Genomic DNA, 15,650 nt, shown 5'->3' with positions numbered 1-15,650 from the left:
TAGCTATCGAACGAATCCACTATCGACGGGAGCATTTCCTGCCTAATCTAATTTTCCTGTTGTTATCAGTTTATTATTTGATTGGTGCTTGGTTTTTCTGATAACAGGTAATTGCGGTTTATTTGCTTGGGAAACTATCTTGAAAAAGAGCTAGCGGTTTTAGTGACAATAAATCGATACACATAATTTGCATTTAAGTTTAGCAATAACAAGAGAGCAGCAGTTCTTTGAATTTGGTGCTGTGATCCGATAACGAATACGTATGTTGTGAGGAAGCATTTGCACCTGATCCACCCGAATAGTGGAGACGCATGGTCAACCAAAACTGTTAGTTATCAATCTAGGAAAGCTAGGAGGCCCCATTCTAGATTGTTTTAAAAACTTTGTTGAAGCTCAGCTTAGCTATAGCCACAATGGTTGGATGCGACTGTCCCCGTTCTTTTTTCGATCGGTTCTGTAATTTTCAATTTTATTTTTTCAACATCACAAAAGGTAATCAGTTGTTGTGGGTAATAACAATTTAAAAAAAAAATAGATCATCATTGTATCCTCCGTAATAAAAAAAAATCTTGACTTGATGGAATGTTGTTAGATGGCAAGGGTTTGCTCTTCATTTCCCCCGCCTCCCCTTGAGACTTAACTATAAAGTGTGAAGAATTAATTACTAGCATGAACCAGCTACTGCAACGGAAAACTTAAAGCCACTTCGCTTTGCAATGCATCTGTTTCCAGTGTTTTGAGAAGAGTGCGACGTTGTATCGTTTTCCACGGTTTTCCAGATAATGATTGTTGAGCAGAATATGTTATTTGAAGAAATGTATTTGGCATGGTTAAAGGAAGAAATGATATCATTCCTTCCTTCTACCATGCTACTGTCAGGCTGGGGAACTTAAAAGGAACGGTATTAGCGAAGCACACGGCTTAGTATATGATAAAAGCAACAAGTCACTTTGGCAACAAAATAAATATTTATTTAAAAATATATAAGTCAGCAACTGCAAAATTTCGACAATCTCAAGCGTTATTGGTATTTAAGTAAGCAGTCTATCCGAACCAGTGCGCAGCCATGCAGTCCCGTGTCCAGGCGGTTTGACACACCCAGCACCACTCGTATCCACAACCGGATCGGGTACAAACCATGTGCATACATCCTCCGTCCCGTTCGGTTGCGGTTCGACACTGCGGACACGGTTTGGTCGTTACTTTGATGGCAATTTTCGTTGCTTCATCCCAACGTGCATCACAAGCTCGCAGTGGATCGATTGTGTAACCTGAGGATGTTTCTGAGTTAGGTTGTGGCGTTTCCAGACATTCCCCGAGATGGTAACCTTGTAGGCAGTTCCGGCAAAAAACAAACTACGTAGAACATAGTAAATATAAATTTCTAATCATTAACTGCTATAAACGTACCCCACAACCGCCTACACATTGAACTCGTTTACATTCTGGGTTCACTAGCAGACCCATTCCACAGCCTGGTTGAGGACATAAAACTCCGCCATTCCTAAGTACGTATTCCTCTGTAGCGAAGCGTTGATACCTGTCATACTAAAACATAAATTCAACATATTGCCAGCAAAACGCTTGCTTTCATTCAAACCTGTTCATTCGACAGTAACCTGAAGTGATGTACATCATCTATGTAGGAACCTTCGCAGCCTACGGGGCACTGCAGGGTGCAACCAACGGACGGATGTTCCACAAATTGACGTTCCAACAATCTCGAGATGCAGTATTGCCGAAAGCATTCCAAGCAAGTCACATGTCCAGCTTCGCAAGGAAATACAACAACAGTTTCACTGGAATGTTTGAACTAGTATTCATTATTAGAAATTTGATTTTTTTTATATACCAACCTTACGTCTGTACACGCGATGCAGGGAATATTTTTGTGATTGGTATTTATAAGTTTGAGTGGAGCTGCGAAGTCTTTTTCCCCGCCTGATAAATGTTCGGCGCATTTGAAGTAAAACTCCGTAAATGGAGGATCGCCTGATTCGTTTTCCTGAAATTCAAATTAGGAATTATTGAAAACTCTTTATTTAAAAATTTTGTCGTTTTTTATACCACACAAGGAACGTCATAGTCCTCACAATGTCCTGTGATTCTTTTCTTTTTCAGAACGTCATCCCAACAGGCCGGATCCCTGTGTACAGTGAAAGCTCCGCTTTTGCAGATGCCACAACGCACTCTCAGCTTACCGGTGCAAACCTTTTCGCACTGAGAGCAGTACACGAAGAAATGGGCCTTTTTTCTAACCTCGCCGGAAGCTCGCATCTCTTCTTCACTACATTCTATCATTCGCAAATCTGTCATTGTCTCGCAAAGCGGTTTAGTGGAAGCAGTCTCATCTACATTACTTTCTAAAAGTCTTTTATCATTCATTCTTCTAAGTATCGCTTTTGCCCTAACAGCGTGAATAATTGTTTGCTGTCCCAAGTCGCACTCCTGAAAAAAGGTCAATGAAGAGCAATAACAATGATGATGCAATGGGTTGTTGCACTCGAATGTAAAACTTACACTAATCGTGATGGCATCGGACAATTCTTTTCCAGCGAATATTATTTTTACCTCCCTTGGTTCTAATCCAAGATGAGGAGCGACCATCGTTTTCACGTCCTTGATATCCATGTGTGGTTCTAGGTCTACCGCCAGCGTGCTCCCAGTGTTGGTTTTCACGTAAATACTAAGCGTATTGCTCAGTTTTTTGCGACCGAAAGAAAATATGGTTAACACATTGTAGATCATGCTTTTTATTAATCCGACCAAATCGAACATCGTTATGCGGTTATTGATAAATCCCCACTCGTTAATTTTACATTTCGACACAAAAACCATACATTCGACAAAATACGCGTAATGGAAGGCAACAGTACATTCTACGTAGCAAAATAAAAATATCTGACTGATTCCGACGCTAATTCTTGCACTTCGATTTTATCAGCTGATAATAAAAACAAACTGCTGTCATTAGTTGCCAGGATCTGAACGAATAGAAAAACCCTGAAAAACCTTGAATGCAAGGCCATTTGTATATTGCGTAATGAACTTATTTTGCAACGGTGGATGTTAGAGCACAGAGAACAGACATTCATCATATTTATAAAAGATGTTGAAAAATTTGAAACCGTCATTTAACAGTAAGTGGTAATGCTCCCGCTATGTGGCGCTCGCGTCAACGATAAACCAAGCACTGATATCGATAAATTATCGATACGGCAATATTTTTGCAATGCAACTGGGGCACCACAAGACAGATGTCCAGAGCCGGATTTACGATTGTGGGGGCCCGGGCCCAGTTTACAGTGGGGGCCTCGAAATAAAACAAAACCGTTTTTTTTTATCGTACGAGTTAAATCGTATTGAAAAGTTACCAAAAATTTGTTAGAGTTTTTTTGTTCAGAGAACTTATTAGTTAAATAATCAACATTCAACTCTTTCAGAATATCGTACTCTCAACTCAAAAATGCTAAGTTTGACAGCCTTTCATTTTTCATAGTCGTACGCAACCTATTTCCAATCATCTTCATCTTCATCTTCGAAAAAGACCTTTCTCCAGTTACGTTCGAGATCATTATGCCTTGTTTAGACTACGCCGCATATTTCCTGATATCGCCAGATGATATTGGATATCACTTCGGGTGTCCACTCTACAGTCAGATGATATGGTTTGACATTTACTTCGGTAATTGAAAAGAGAAGAAAACAAAAACAGGTCAAGGCAAAAACAAGACAACAAGAGCAATGTAATTAGGATAGAGATTTCAGCTAGTTGGCTCGCACCAATGTGAACTCAATTGTCAAAATGTGCGGGATGACAAGAGTAAAAATATTTCCTTCCTTCTATTTCGCATGCAGAGCGAATTTCGAAATTTGTAGGGTTGCGTCAAATGTCTGTTGGTCGTGTTGCCAACGGGGACGGGACACGAGGCATATGGACGCTAGGCATATGGATGTTAGGCATAGTATGCTAGGCATACAGACGCGAGGCATAATGGATGTGAGGCATAAAGGATACGAGGCATACTGCCAAAAGGCATAACGGACGCGAGGCCGAATGGACGCGAGGCCGAATGGACGCAAGGCCGAAAGGACGCGAGGCCGAATGGACGCGAGGCCGAATGCGATGTTGTACGATCGCATGAGATCCAATAATGTAGTTCAGGTGTTATTATATTCCTACAGAGTTTAAGTTGGGTGTAATACCTTTCTTGAAATCATGCGGCGAAGACGCATAATCGAGAGCAAGGAAACGAGGCGGCACTAAGCCGCCGTGTTTTCCGCAGTCCGAGCCGGCCGCCGACCCGCCGTCGGAAGCGGCGGCCTCTCGCACCCAAACGACTGATCTACTGGTTTGCTAGGTCTACTCAAACAGAGTTTTCTTCCCTTAGTTAAGTCCGAACGAGCGGTAGCGAGTAAGGACAGCATTCGCTCGAACAGCGAGTCGGCCGAAGGCCGCGAGTGTATTCCTCTCCAAATGACACTTTGAATCGAAATACATGTTATCGAATGCTGTGTAGATGATTACGATAATAACATATTCCACATCACTTCCCATTCTTGTATCCATTCGGCCTCGCGTCCATTCGGCCTTGCGTCCATTCGGCCTTGCGTCCATTCGGCCTTGCGTCCATTCGGCCTTGCGTCCATTCGGCCTCGCGTCCATTCGGCCTCGCGTCCATTCGGCCTCGCGTCCATTCGGCCTCGCGTCCATTCGGCCTCGCGTCCATTCGGCCTCGCGTCCATTCGGCCTCGCGTCCATTCGGCCTCGCGTCCATATGCCTCGTGTCCGTATGCCTGCCGTCCATTATGCCTAGCGTACTATGCCTCGCGTTCGTATGCCTCACGTCTGTATGCCTAACGGGGTGTCATCGTTGCCAACTGCTGCAAATCTGGTTTTTATTGGTTTTCGAACATGATATCGATTGTATGGAATATCATGTGATATGGATATGACATGGTGATATGGCCTCGACAGCACGAATGGCCCGATTTCGGGTAATAAGGAGTGTAGTGTGAACGGGGTATTAGGCTCAAATAAATCCTAAAAAAAAAAGATTTTTGAAGGCACTAAAGAGTTTTTGATTTTTTTCTTCTGTAATCTTCTTTTTCGAGCTCCACTTTGATATACACGCGGGGTTTTGTGGCGATCGCACATTTTGAACAAATGTAATAATAAATTCGGTGCTTGCTTACTGTTTACAGCCAAACCTGAAATTCGGAAAATTTTTCTTAATATCTAAAAAAAATCCTACCGCAATTTGAAAAAATTGCAATCCACTGGCAAAAATTGGCACACGATTTGAGAGAGACTGCGCAAATATAAGGCGAAAATATAAGCAATAATCTACAGAAACTAGGAAAAAACTACACACATCTGCAGGTCAATAAAATTTGTACACGGACAAGTAAGCTTGTTTAGAGCGGGGGCCTAGTGTGGTTGGTAACGTCTCCGCCAACTACGCTCGACGCCTGGGTTCGAATCCCACCGCCGACATAGGTGTCGATGGTTGTGAGGTGGCGTGATCTACTCACAACCAACCCAACTGGTCTAGATTCAATCCTAGCCGACACCGGGAGATTTTCTGAGGCGGAAAATCTCTGGGATCATGCCTTCCATCGCATGAGGAAGTAAAGCCGTTGGCGCCGGTCCGTTGATAAACGGGTCGTGAGTTAGGGTCCTGGGTGTGGAGTCGCCTCCCTGGGCGTCGGTGATTGGCCACAACAGTGGCGGAACTAGACCGACGGAAAATAAGCGAGAGTAAAAAAAAAAAAAAAAGTAAGCTTATTTTTCTTTGGAATCAACAGCAATGCATTAAAAAAACTTCTGGATTATTTTCTTCCCTGCTTTACCTCCCATGCGCGCTGTGTAATGTGTGTCATTCCAAGAGAATCGAAGGTGAACTCTTATGGATGTAGTTGTGATATTGACGCTCGCGGAAAAATGACACTGAAGGAAAGTTTCAGATTGGAATGGTCTGTTTAAATTTTCTTGCTGTAAATTAAACTTTTGATTGAATCTCATTATTGATAGCGAAAAGAACTTTTTCTCGTTTTGTGGGGGCCCGGGGCCCGGGCCCCCTGGGCCCCCCCCCTTAAATCCGGCTCTGCAGATGTCGTTAGTGTATTAACGTATTTTGGTTCAAATTTTTACACATAATTTCCAAATTCTTTTGAATAAACATGAATGCCTGTTCTCTGTGGTTAGAGTTTTGCTTAGGAAATAGGACCGGGTAGTTTTAAGTGGTTTATTTAAACAGTTCTAATCTAATCTGTTGAAATCGGGAGACCAGCCAAATTTAATTTCAAACGTTTGTTCTTGGTGTGAATCAATTAATCAATTAGGGGTGTGCGAAACTGGCTTTTCTGGTGTCGAAACGAAACGAAACGAAATTAACCCTTAATTTCGATTTCGCCAAATTAGTCGAAACGAAATCAAGGTGGATTTCGAGTTCTCGAGACGAAACGAAATTGGTCTCTAAATTTCGCGAAATTTCGCGAAATTTCGAAAAATAAAATAAATGTTTCTGAAACATAGCATTACAATGATTTGTAACGTTGGAGCGTACGCTAACGAAGTACCCTTCAACAGCTGATCGCAAGGTGCTTACCTGGTCGACGAAGAGTAACGTAGGTATTCAGTTATCGATAAACCGACAATGACGAGAAAATCAAAAATGTTAAAAACTAAAATCTTGATGCATTCATTTATACAGATTATATTGCAGGTAATAGTAGCGCGATAGATACAAATGATATAAAGGTCAAACTCGAAATGTCTTTGTAAATAATAATTTAATGAACTTCTGAACTGATTCTTTTGGTTTGAATGCAACTATGTTTAAAATAGTAATCCTTCTTTCATAGCACTTTCATCATTCAAAATCCAAGTTTTGTCCTAGAGCTCGAACTGGAAAAAATGAGAGATGGTAGGTAGGTTTTCAACCATTCCTGTGAGTTTTGGTGTCCCTAGCAAAGATAACTTTTCCAAAGAGTTGTTCCCTATGCAAACGTAAAAGCGACGAATCCGATAAGCAATTCCTCGGCGGCCTTCTGATGCATTTCTGCATTCTCTAAAAGCAGCAAAATTCACAGGAATGGTTAAAAAGCTGTAAAACCTTTGGAGGGCAACTTTTTTTTCGCTTTTGTCGACCAGTGTTATTGAATTTTTTTTAACACCGTTTAGTCAGACTAGACTAAGTGACATTTTTATCAAATCGAGGAAAATAAAATTTAAGTTAACTATTCTGTAAACTTTGAAGTTTTCAATATTTTTGCACATTTTTTAATATAACTTAAAATTACTTTTTAACTGAGCAGTTCCACAAAAAATGTCTCAGTTTCAATATTTTTTGTCATTTTAGATTTGGCCTAAACTTTGCATAAACGTTTCTATAGGCTGAGAAGCTAGTTAAAATGCTATTTTGGGAGGGTTATTGTGATTATAAATATTTTCAGAGCCAAAAGTTTTTTGATCAGTGTGACGTCTCTGGAAAAGTTTTAGACAGTAATTTTATCTTTCCGATAAAAAAAACTCTGAAAAATTAATTTTTTTAATGTAAAAGAAACATTAAAATTAACATAAAAAAGCTTATTTTTCAAAAATCTTTTTTTGTGTAAAAATTACAAAAAAAAAATACCGAAGCGATGAAGAAATCAAAGAAAAATTAAATTTAAAAAAAATTTACAACATGTTTATTTTTGGAAGGACAATATTATTATCTATAACTTTGCCAAAGGCACTATGCCAATCAAACCAACTGTTTCGATTATAAAAATATTTTAATTACCCACAGAGTGTCCAATTGGAGATTAAAATTATTTTTTCAGCTAAATCGGTTTGTTTGACTGGCATAACTAGTGTCTCTGGTAAGGTTGTAGAAAATAATTTTGTCCTAAAAAAATATGCCCTGTGAGTTTCTGCGACACCCAAAATAATAAAATGCATTCGGGACCATTCCTAAACTACGTGGTCATATTTTGATCCCTTTCATACCCCCCTTCTCCTCCGTGGTCTTTCGTGGTCTTTTGTTTTGTGATCTTATTCTGCAAATATATGTACAATAAAGTATGAAAAATTTATGAAAAAAATGAAGGTGCAAGAAAACTGGTTATTAGATATTGCGCAAATTGTAAATAGAATTTTCAGTAATATCATTTTCTCAAAACCAAAATAACAAACAGATAATGGTTGTTTAATTATTGATAATATTTCATTGTCTTTAACAAATATAATAATTTCCTTACCTGAAAGTAATTTAAAATACGCTTTTCTGTTGAGTATATTCCAAATGATTTTTAATTTGTTGTTGAGTATCAAAATAAATAAAATTTGTTTAAGCAGATTGATCATCTACGATAAATTTTGCGCTTATAGTTATGGTAAATTGTATACTCATCTAGAAATCATCTAGAAAAATATTTAGTTGATAATAAGTGAAACCTTTTAATTTAATTTTAATTTAATTTATTTCCGATATATTTTTTACACTTGAATCGCTAGAACAAGTTTGCACTTCCAGTGAGCATCTGCTCTTTTAAGGAAGTGTGATACGATGTTGTTAACTATAAGTTGAAGCTGGTGATGATACTTGTCGACAATTGTGGGGTGGTGCTGGTGGTTCGCGCGTTGATGGCGTTGCTCTGGTTACGGCGTACGGCAGAGGCATTGGTGAGTAGTGTTTTGTGGTATTCGGGTGTAATCCAGAATTGGGCTAGATACTGTGGTATTTTCGTTTTCATGATAGCTCGCAAACGACGCTTGAAGATATATGTTGTGGGGTCATTTTTACATGATGGGGGGAGGTCGTTAAACAGTTTGCTACCAATGTACGACATTTTTTGCGACCGTATTCCGTGTTGAATCGTGGCAAATACAGGTGACCAGTTTGTCTGCTTGAGCGGTTTTCGTGCATTCTTCTTGTGACAAGGACGGTTGAAGTGATGTTATTTCGCAAGTGGATCAACATTTGATACTCCTGGGGTACACGGATTGGTAGGGTTGAGTCCCTGGGATCTTCGTATAGTAGATGAGTGGGATACAGATGAGGTTTCCGGAACACGGCTTTCAAGCTTCTGTTTTGTATCACCTGTAGCTCTCTCAAAGAAGATTTGCAAGCCAGTCCCCACGTTGCAACTAGGTACTGGAGCCGAGAATGGTTTAGTGAGAAGTATAGTGTTTTCATAGTCGCCAAAGGCAAAAATGATGAAACCTTCCTTAATATACCACAGAGTGATGTTAGCTTCCGCTTGAGAGACTCAAGATGGGCCTTCCAGTTCATTCTATTGTCTAGCGTTAGGCCGAGAAATGGGTATTCAAATACTTCTTCGATGACACGATTGGCGATTTCAATTGGCTCGCGAGCCGGGAGTTCTCTGCGGAACGAGTGAATGAGCATATACTTGGTTTTCGATAGATTCATTGACATCAAATTAGTTTGAAGCTGGATAGCAGCGCATTCTGTTTCTTGATAGAAGACTGACGTGTCGTCAGCAAAGAGACGTAACTTTCCATGCAGCTCTAACTTGGCCAGGTCATTAATAAACAGCAGAAAAAGAATTGGCCCCAAGTTACTACCTTGGGGCACACCAGTCGACACGGCCCCATAGTGATCAACGGGTAATCATCTTTTAGGCACCTGACGATAGCATTACTTAAACCTGGGACGTAGGGGAGTGATGCGATAAAAAGCCCGAGAAAAAGAAATTGAATCCACCAACGCATCGTGCTTTGTGATGTGGTAAAAGTTTGTAGGTAATCTCTAAACTGCCGTTCATAGCAAGTCCGTCCCATTTGCGTTTTGGTGCTGACGAGAAAATAGCAATTGAAAATCGTAACGCTTTAGGTGAAATTTTGCACTCAAATGCTTTTTCAATCAATACCATCAACAGAATTTAGTACTGCAATGACAATCTAACACTTTTGCATCATAAAACTTGCATGAACACCGAAATTTGATTAAAATTTGTTGAAAATCATAAGCTGGGACTCACATGCGATTACTTTTACGGTACGTAGCCAGAATGATAGCAATTCAGTCCCATAGCCAGCTACGACCGGTGATGAAAAACAAACTACTGCAAATCGATGGCGGTGCTATACCGTGCGTTTGGAATGAATCTATCGCTGGTCAATTCATAAATGACCTTCTTTCGTGCTTTATTAAACAAGTTTTTTGTGAGAAGCATAACACAATATACCTACCAACTGCGCCGCTCAAAATAAAATTAGATTTTGTTTTTACATACTGATAAATTCAAAGTCAGTTTAGGTGTAGGAACTTGTTCTAAATTTTCCTGAGAGCGGACACACGTTCGTGACGGCGGACAGCTTTCACGTAGCAGTGGAAACAAATATGAAAGAATACCTATAGCTTAGGAAAATGTTTGCTCCGTTAAAAAACAGCTAAGTAGCGTACCGAAGTATTTAATATGACTGACAAATTCTTCAAAACGAAATTCACGACAATAATTGAACAATTCTTAAGCACGTCGTTACATAAAATACGGATAAAATACGAAGAGTAGTATTTACTCAAGAATGCTTCAACTAACAATACAGTCACACACCTAAAGCGTTCACTGTCAACAAACAACAGCTGAAAGAAGCTACTGGTGGAAACTTTGTCTTGAAGAAAACATTGTACTATCAGCTAGAGCCACACGATGTAGAACGCGTAAAATTTAATCAAACCTCCTATCGAATATCACTTGGTACATCCAATTCTAAACCTGAAGACCATTAGTTTTGGTAAATATCACATTTTTCATAATCATTATTGGCTGTGGGGTTAAATTGCGAAGATTTTTTCAATGGGACCGACTAGCGATCACTTTTGCTATGGGACAAACCAACTTGCTATTTTTTTCATAGTTCCTCAGAACAAAGTATTCAAAAATATTTGTTTTATCGAAAGTAGATATAAAAAGGAATTGATTCCATAAATAAACTCAAAATTGATAAAAATGCAATTGGGACGGACTTGCCATGAGCGGCAGTAAAGCTCAAACTAACTCTAACGTTTCAATATAGGTACTTTGAAAGAGATCCTATAGACAGCTATGACAACCTATCGTAAAGCTTTGTACGAAAAACGGTACAACTATATGTAAGTTTTTTGAAAAAAACAATGTCAGAGTTTTTGAAGAAAAAAAAATGTACTATTTTTATAAAATGTTTTTAATAAACTTGTAGATCCCCTTAGGAAGGCCAAGTTCAAAGGCCGAAACGTCGGACATAAAATCTAGTAGCGTTTTGATACACCCCTAAGACTGAAAAAGCCGTATTTCCCTTGAAATAAATTACAAAGTTTTTGAATGTCGAACAAAATATAAACATCTTTCTTTCTTCCTTCAGTTCACGAACATCCAGGTCTTATATATTGTTTTTAAGACCAAAACGTTGATTTTTTTACCGGTCGTTGAGTATTGAAATATACTTTCAGGAAAAATAACATAAATCCCGACGCATTGCAAAATAGAACTATTATTCTAAAGAAGTAAATGCCATATAAGGCAAAGCCTGTTTAAAACAAAAAAAAATTTTCTTCGTTCGGATAAATTTGAAATATGTTTCAAAAATTTGATTACAGTTGATTGCTGACAACTCTCAAACTTTCCGTGACACTTATTAATTAGTAGTGTCAAATAAATATATTAATTAAAAAATTGCGAAAGCTTCGACTTGACTTAGTGGCAATAATAAATTATAAGTCAGAAAAAAGACAACGTGGTCTATTCGTTAACCCGCACGCGGGGGGATTTTTCGTGGTCTTTTGATAAGCCACCCCCCGTCTCCCTATATATGACTACGTGTTTGGGAACGGCCCCTTTGAAACAAACCAAAAATTATTTTTCTTTCAACCAATCAACAGTTAGAATGGAATGTTGTAATGCAACAAACAAATAGTTTTCTCTTTACTCAATCAAGTTATTCGAAATCATCCTCGTTCTCTTATTTCTCGTTCTTTCTAACCTTTCTTTTCTTCTACCTTGTATATTCGTCAAGTGCAAAGTCAGAATCACTTCTATGCCATTATCTGAACTTGTTTTTGACATTGTAAAATTGTGTGTCCCCTAAACAAGAGTAACATTTCTCAATTATGTGTTCAACGATAGCGAACCATTTACTTTTTAGTCATTCATTGATCAAGTATACTCTTTTGATAACACGTTTAAAATATTTTTGATAAGGTACCTGGCAATTTTGAAACTTATGCTGACTTTGAAGTCAGAGTGTTTTGAAACAATACTAAAAATTCAGGCAATTACAACTTTTTCTGCTTAACATATCGATCACTCTGTCTGCACACTATAAGGCATGATATCTGGTCAGCCTAGTGATAGCAATGAACTATCTGATAAAACACATTTAAATACACTACGGTGTGCGAAGAGGAGTCCTCTAACACAGAGAAATCCGAAAAAACGCTTGAAAATTTTTACAAGTCGAGTAGCATAGAACATTTGGCCTGTAAGATAGAGCTTCAGAGCTTTAGTTTTGACAGAAATTGCTATGCCCTCCTAAACGAAAGACAAAAAGTGACCTCTTTAACCTTGTGGGCTGCAAATATAACCACATTTGATGTACGTAAAAGATGCGTAAAATTTATTCCTACAAACAAATTACTAGATACCTTGTAGCGCATTTGGACGGCTTCATATTCCTCGAATTTGACTTCAGTGATGACATGAATTTTATGCTCTGCGTGAATAAAAAATACCTCCCGCATGATGTTACGGTTTTGTCTTTAAAAACAAAAATTACCGGCTGAGAGTTTATTCTTCTATAACTGACTTAGTATACCAGATATCTGTTGAGATATATTCAATTTAATTTATAGTCGCAATGAGCACAAACCAAAATAATGTAATAATGTGCATCGGAAATTTGGTCCGAAATTTCGCGAAATTTCGTAATCGTCGAAATTGGAACTTTAATTTCGCGAAATTTTAGGCGGAATTTAGCGAAATTCAACGAAATTTTTCGGCAATTTCGCGAAACCGAAATTTCGCGAAATTTCGGGAAATTTCGAGTTTTGCGAAATTATACGAAATCATTCGAAATCTCGCACAGCCTTATAATCAATTTCGCTCAATTTTTTGTTCTGACGGAGTGCCACATTTGGATATTTCAATAGTCTTATTTACGGTATAATTATGTTCTGCCGAGCTTTCAGAAGCATAATGCCCAGCAACTCCTATCCCTACCTGTTCTGGATTGTTCTGGACGGTGATATTTAATGTAAAAATGATGTATTTACAATGAAAAACATAGTCAAATTATAGTTGCATTACACTTTCATTAGAATTTCATTACACTTTCTAGTGCGTATGAAAAGTCATGTGAAATTAAAAATGGTTGCCAGAATTGTTTGGAATAGAATATTAGCAAAGGGTTGCCATATTTACTGCTTTTCTTTTTGCGTATCTCTTTACAACACAGTCTCTAGTTTTACCATTATTTAACTATGTTTTTCATTGTAACTACAATAAGGTCGCTTTTTACGCGTTTTATTTTACGCGGATTTCGGAATTTACGCGTTTTTTTTACGCGGATTCCGGAATTTACGCGGTTTGTTTTTACGTGGATTCCGGAATTTACGCGGTATTTTTTTTCGCGCGGATTTCGGTTTCACTTCACTCGGAATGCATAATTAACGCTGTTTTTTTAACGCGGATTCCAGAATTTACGTGGTTTTTTTTCCGCGGATTCCGGAATTTACGCGTTTTTTTAAGGCGGATTCCGGAATTTACGCGGTTTTTTTACGCGACACGTATCCCCCACGTAAAAATCGACTTTACTGTACATCATTTTTACATTAAACGATATGTATCTTAACAGCATTTTTCCAGGCACTTTTCCCATACATTTAGAAGTCACTGACAATATTTTTCGTGGTAAAATTATTGTCGGTGGTAGATTCAACAACATTGTTAAAATATTGTAATAACAAAAAACGTTCGCAAACTTACAGTAAAAATACATTGTTTTTTATGGTTACAACCAATGAGCATAAAAGAGAGGTGAGGAGGAGAGTGAATTTTTCTAGTATTAGTAAATGCTTCAAATGTAAACAACTAGATGAACTCAATGGAAAACCCAAATAGCTTCGTCACTATTTGGCATCAACTATGGGCAGAGGGGGGCGAGCAGAGGGGCGCGTGCAAGTGTTAGTAAGTTTCCTCCACACCTCTCTTTTATACTCATTGGGTTACAACAAAAAATACTGTCCATTTACTGTTCTCACCACAAAATACATCCTAAATTTTTTTTCGGGTTGGAACTTGGAATGTTAGGACTCTGTTGAACCGGCCCGTGCGGGCATCTTGGCCAGAGAGCTACGGAAGGCAAAAGTGGAGGTAGCAGCCCTACAAGAGGTGCGTTGGCCTAAAACCGTAGAACGTGAATTCCGGGCGGTTGATCCGACCGCGCCCAACAAACAATGTTGTTGATTTATAGCTTGTTAAGCTGCTATTAGGCGGATTTCGGCTGAACTAAGACCTAAAAAGCTGTTATACAACAAAATTGTTTGCTGGGCGGGCACTTCTTTCAAGTATCACATCTACTACAGTGGCGGCAGCAGAGCGGAACGGGGCGTCGGTTTCGTGCTACTTGGAAACCAAACGAAGCGTGTTATTAGGTGGAGGCCTATTAATGATCGTCTATGCGTATTGAGGATCAGGGGCAGATTCTCCAATTACAGCCTCATCAACGTTTTCGCGCCGACAAACGATAAAACCGATGACGTAAAGGAGGAATTCTCCACATCCAATTCTTCCACAACACTATATAAAGGTCGTCATCGGAGATACGAACGCACCAGTCGGTCGAGAGTAGTTCTTCCGTTCCGTTATTAGGGAAAGCCTTCACTCTACCATCAACGACAACGGCTTGAGGTTAGTGATCTTCGCCGCGGCCAGGGGAATGGCCATCTGTAGTACCCATTTTGCACGTCTGAACATTCGGAAGCACACCTGGAGACACCCCAATGGAGGGGCCTGCTCCCAGATCGACCACATGCTGATCGACGGCCGGCACTTTTCAGACGTCATAGATGTGCGGTCCTTTCGAGAGCCAAACATCGACTCGGATCACTATCTCGTGGTAGGCAAGATTCGCGCCCGGTTGTCCAACGTATTTAAACCGAGATCGGCGAGGAAGATACGTCTGGACATCCAGAGGTTATCAGCGGAAGGAGTAATAAATAAATGATGATGATGATGGTCCCACCTCATCGGTTTAAGCTGGTCGATTTATCTATGAAAGATAATATTTAGAGACATACAATGTAACCAGTAGGCAAACAAATAACGGACTGGTTATTAATACAGACATAGTAACCCTTCAAAAGAATACCAATAATTTGAAAATGTTGCTGCACGTTTCACTTGTCTGGGCATCGAATTGAAAAAGTTAATTCCTTTGTACAACAGAGAGTTCTGTGATCTACTAAATAAAAAGTGTGGTGTTCTAGCGTCCTCCGCGTTTCTAGTGTTGTACCTATGAAAATCACTTCCTCTATCAATTCGATCACACAAATATCGAGGCAGCATATTATTTAAAATTCTATAAAGAAACATCATAGTCAAAAAATATACTCGTTGCTTCACAGAAAGCCATTGCAACGCGTCCAGCATGAAACTTGAGG

At 39.1% G+C, this 15,650-nt stretch overlaps 1 protein-coding gene across 1 annotated transcript; it reads right to left on the bottom strand.

Moving 5' to 3' along the window:
- Window positions 1–949: 949 nt before the first annotated feature.
- Window positions 950–2,995, bottom strand: LOC129722347 (E3 ubiquitin-protein ligase parkin). The gene is made up of 6 exons (XM_055675727.1): window positions 2,521–2,995; window positions 2,068–2,448; window positions 1,857–2,005; window positions 1,601–1,799; window positions 1,411–1,548; window positions 950–1,356 (listed from the first exon to the last, which is right to left on the bottom strand). Exons 1-6 carry the CDS (start codon window positions 2,836–2,838, stop codon window positions 1,045–1,047), a joined length of 1,497 nt encoding a protein of 498 aa, XP_055531702.1. The 5' UTR covers window positions 2,839–2,995; the 3' UTR covers window positions 950–1,044.
- Between the last annotated feature and the right edge of the window lie 12,655 nt (window positions 2,996–15,650).

Source organism: Wyeomyia smithii, chromosome 2 (assembly GCF_029784165.1).
Source record: "Wyeomyia smithii strain HCP4-BCI-WySm-NY-G18 chromosome 2, ASM2978416v1, whole genome shotgun sequence".
Taxonomy (NCBI): Eukaryota; Metazoa; Arthropoda; class Insecta; order Diptera; family Culicidae; genus Wyeomyia; species Wyeomyia smithii.
This window is presented reverse-complemented; position numbering and strand designations above follow the sequence as displayed.